This window comes from Sphaeroforma arctica (genome assembly GCF_001186125.1).
Source record: "Sphaeroforma arctica JP610 unplaced genomic scaffold supercont1.11942, whole genome shotgun sequence".
NCBI lineage: Eukaryota > Ichthyosporea > Ichthyophonida > Sphaeroforma > Sphaeroforma arctica.
In genome coordinates, this window is record NW_014028616.1 from 1 (window position 1) to 700 (window position 700).

Below are 700 nucleotides of genomic sequence, written 5' to 3' on the forward strand. Positions count from 1 at the left end.
TATACATATACATATATATGCACATATATGATACCTATACATATATATATATACATATATGTATGTATAGGTATATTCACATACGCGATTGTCTGCGTCCACTGGTGACCACGTGTTGCTGGCGTGTGTTGTGTTGTCTGTTGGGATGTGATGCACTGACTCCTTGGTTGCCCTGTTTCCTCTCGCCATACGTGATGTTCAGAAAGCCCGCGCTTTTGATACTCTTTCCTCGTCCGGGTGGACATCTCCCGCCCAAACTGCCTCCACCAATGAAATTCGAATCCATGACCACGTCAATGAGATCCGCACCTTTGCCGTAGACACTGACTACCGTACCACACAATAGGTACGGGATAGTTCCTGCTTTGAGCGTGCACACAATCCTGTCTGGTTGATAAGCGGGTAGGGAGAGATGGGTGAGAGCAGTGTAATACATCCCTGTGGTGCTCAGTACACATCACGATAGTACACATAACAATGTACACGTAATGGTAGTACTCATAATGATAGTACACATAAGATAGTACACTTAATGATAGTGTACATAATGATAGTACACTTAATAATAGTACACATATTGATAGCTTGCTGTTGTCGGATACCACAGAGCGGCGAAGGCGACAGTCCCCTCTAGAAGAAGTAGACAGTACTGTCGGTTGTGTATGCGTGTGTGGTGGTAGGTATGAGGCTGTGGTGGTTG

General features: G+C 44.7%; 1 protein-coding gene across 1 annotated transcript; it reads right to left on the reverse strand.

Moving 5' to 3' along the window:
* Positions 1 to 84: 84 nt before the first annotated feature.
* SARC_17748 (hypothetical protein) lies at positions 85 to 383 on the reverse strand (the record flags this gene model as incomplete). The annotated part of the gene is made up of 1 exon (XM_014288161.1): positions 85 to 383. A coding segment is annotated over one exon (299 nt), but the record flags the coding sequence as incomplete, so codon positions are not given.
* Positions 384 to 700: the final 317 nt, after the last annotated feature.